Source organism: Carex rostrata, chromosome 23 (assembly GCF_964058835.1).
Source record: "Carex rostrata chromosome 23, lpCarRost1.2, whole genome shotgun sequence".
Lineage (NCBI taxonomy): Eukaryota > Viridiplantae > Streptophyta > Magnoliopsida > Poales > Cyperaceae > Carex > Carex rostrata.
In genome coordinates, this window is record NC_135940.1 from 6,186,014 (window position 1) to 6,188,171 (window position 2,158).

Below are 2,158 nucleotides of genomic sequence, written 5' to 3' on the forward strand. Positions count from 1 at the left end.
ATCTGAACTCACTGTACAAATTTACAATTAAGCATAAGCACTCCAGATTAAGACAAGCAGTTCTGGAAAATCAATCTGAACTCACTGCAAAGTATACACAGACATTAGTAACAAATACATAGCAAACAGGAATGCATAATATAATAGAATGACAGTTCAAATATAATTTATACCTAACTAAAGATAATTAGATGTTTCCACACAAATATGAGAACTGGAAATCAGATTGAGAATCATTATCACTTCTGCAAAACAGAATTGTTTTATTCAATGTACTTCAACTCATAGCAACCATGCCATTTTAAGCTAAACAATACAATAAAATAAAACGACAAAGTAGCACAAATAAAAAAGAAAAAAAAGTCATCCGCATTGGATTGGAACGCGTCTTTGTCAAATAACTTTGCGCCAAATTTATATGATTTAAAACCATGTCATAAGATGCTAGCATTTAGTATTCCTTCTTGCCGAAATTTTTGCACCAGAGCTGCGAAGGGATTGGGCGGACTGGCTCATGTGGCCTTTGCTGAAACCAAAGAAGATGTTATATTAGCTCAATGACAGTTTTATAACTCTCATGCAAATAAAAGTTTATGCCGTAGTTGTATTTAATCCAAATTCGGTACTGACCAGCTTGTATTAACTGATACATGCCAGTTCCTTACTGAGTAGTGCAAGAATCCTTCCAATCATTAACACAAAATTCCAGTTCTAAATCCTTTTGAAGTAAAATATTTGTGTAAAATCTCGTTAAATAGCTTTAATTAAGCAGAAAATCCTGGGTGAGCCTTAAAAACTAAAGTATAATTTAAACAAGAGAAAATCGAGAAAGAGAAGGTTACCTGTGCCAAACTGGTACTAGTTCGATACTGGAAGAAATGTTACCAGTTTAGCACTGAGAAAAATGTAGCATACAAGACCAGAAACAATGGATCCAAATACCACACAGTTGTTAAGAATCCATAAAAAATAAGCATACAGGTCGGAGTACATATCAAACAGTTTTCTAAAGCTGACATGCTTGGAAGCAAAATCTGTACTTCTTCAAGAGATTTAATACTTTTAGTGGGTTGTCCTCAAGGTCAATTTATGTCAGCATTTAATTATGATCCAGAATACTAAATTGTTATTATCAAGTTAAGACGAGGTGTATTCAAATATTCAATATCAAGCAACAGATGCAAGTGCAAAATTACTCCCACACTTCACATTTCTTAGTACCATCCTTGTCATTTGCCACACCGGCTCGATATTGAAGTTATACCCAATCTCTAAGACAAAGGTTAAATTAAGAAAATAAACAAATGTGCCAGAAATGCCTCTTGTAATCCATCAAAAATCTTTAGGGGCATATGTATAATTCATCTGAACTTGTATATATCTATTTTATCCCTACATAAGTTTTATATATCTGAACTTGTAATCCATCAAAAATAAACTATTGACCTATCCAAAGCTAACTAAATCATGTTATTTTCGGGCATAAATTGACACCAACACTTCTGCAGTGAGAATTACAACCCTTCTATTAAACCCTAACATCTACGCACTAGTTTGTCCCTTACCCCCTAAAAAATCTAAGCTTAACAAGCAGAAGCAGGTCCAGATCGATCGCAACCAAAAGAGATCAGCAAGTATGAACAAGAAAATAAAATGGAGAAAAAGAACGATCAGCACCTCGAGCTCGGCCGATTTCATGGCGATGGGGATGCAGACGAGGACGATGCCGAACAAGGCGATGGCGGTGTTGCGCCGCCAGTGCACGGGTCGGCAGTAGGGTCCACCTGTCATGCTCCACACTTTGTTCCTGAAATCACCGGCTCCATGGCCGTGGCCAGCGTCAGCATGTCCATGGCCACCTCCTCCCATCTCTCTCTTTTTCGATCGATCGATTGATCCAAGGCACCTGGTTGATTTCTCTTGGAAGTCCTTTTCTGCTTCCTATCGGATCCACCTGTTGTATCTCATTTGGTTTTAGAGAAAACCCAGCGGAGGTGGAATTCATATCATCTGCAGTAACTCATATTCTAAGTTAAGGTATAACTAATCTCAATCGTCCGATCCGTATTGGCACGAATATTAAGGATACATTGCATTAGGGTGTGGCCGGAATTGGTCCAGATTATAATCGGACGGTCAATATTCTAAACCCAAAATA

The 2,158-nt window shown here is 37.3% G+C and overlaps 1 protein-coding gene across 1 annotated transcript; it reads right to left on the reverse strand.

Annotated features, from left to right (window-relative positions):
* Positions 1-210: 210 nt before the first annotated feature.
* On the reverse strand, positions 211-1,955 carry LOC144574984 (uncharacterized). Its single transcript, XM_078325096.1, has 2 exons — positions 1,678-1,955; positions 211-526 (listed from the first exon to the last, which is right to left on the reverse strand). Exons 1-2 carry the CDS (start codon positions 1,867-1,869, stop codon positions 452-454), a joined length of 267 nt encoding a protein of 88 aa, XP_078181222.1. The 5' UTR covers positions 1,870-1,955; the 3' UTR covers positions 211-451.
* Positions 1,956-2,158: the final 203 nt, after the last annotated feature.

Coding starts and splice junctions, on each gene's coding strand:
- LOC144574984 (XM_078325096.1), bottom strand. CDS start 1,869: ATGGGAGGAGGTGGCCATGGACATGCTGACGCTGGCCACGGCCATGGA. Junction 527..1,677: donor TGAAATCGGCCGAGCTCGAG/GTGCTGATCGTT, acceptor CTTTGGTTTCAG/CAAAGGCCACATGAGCCAGT.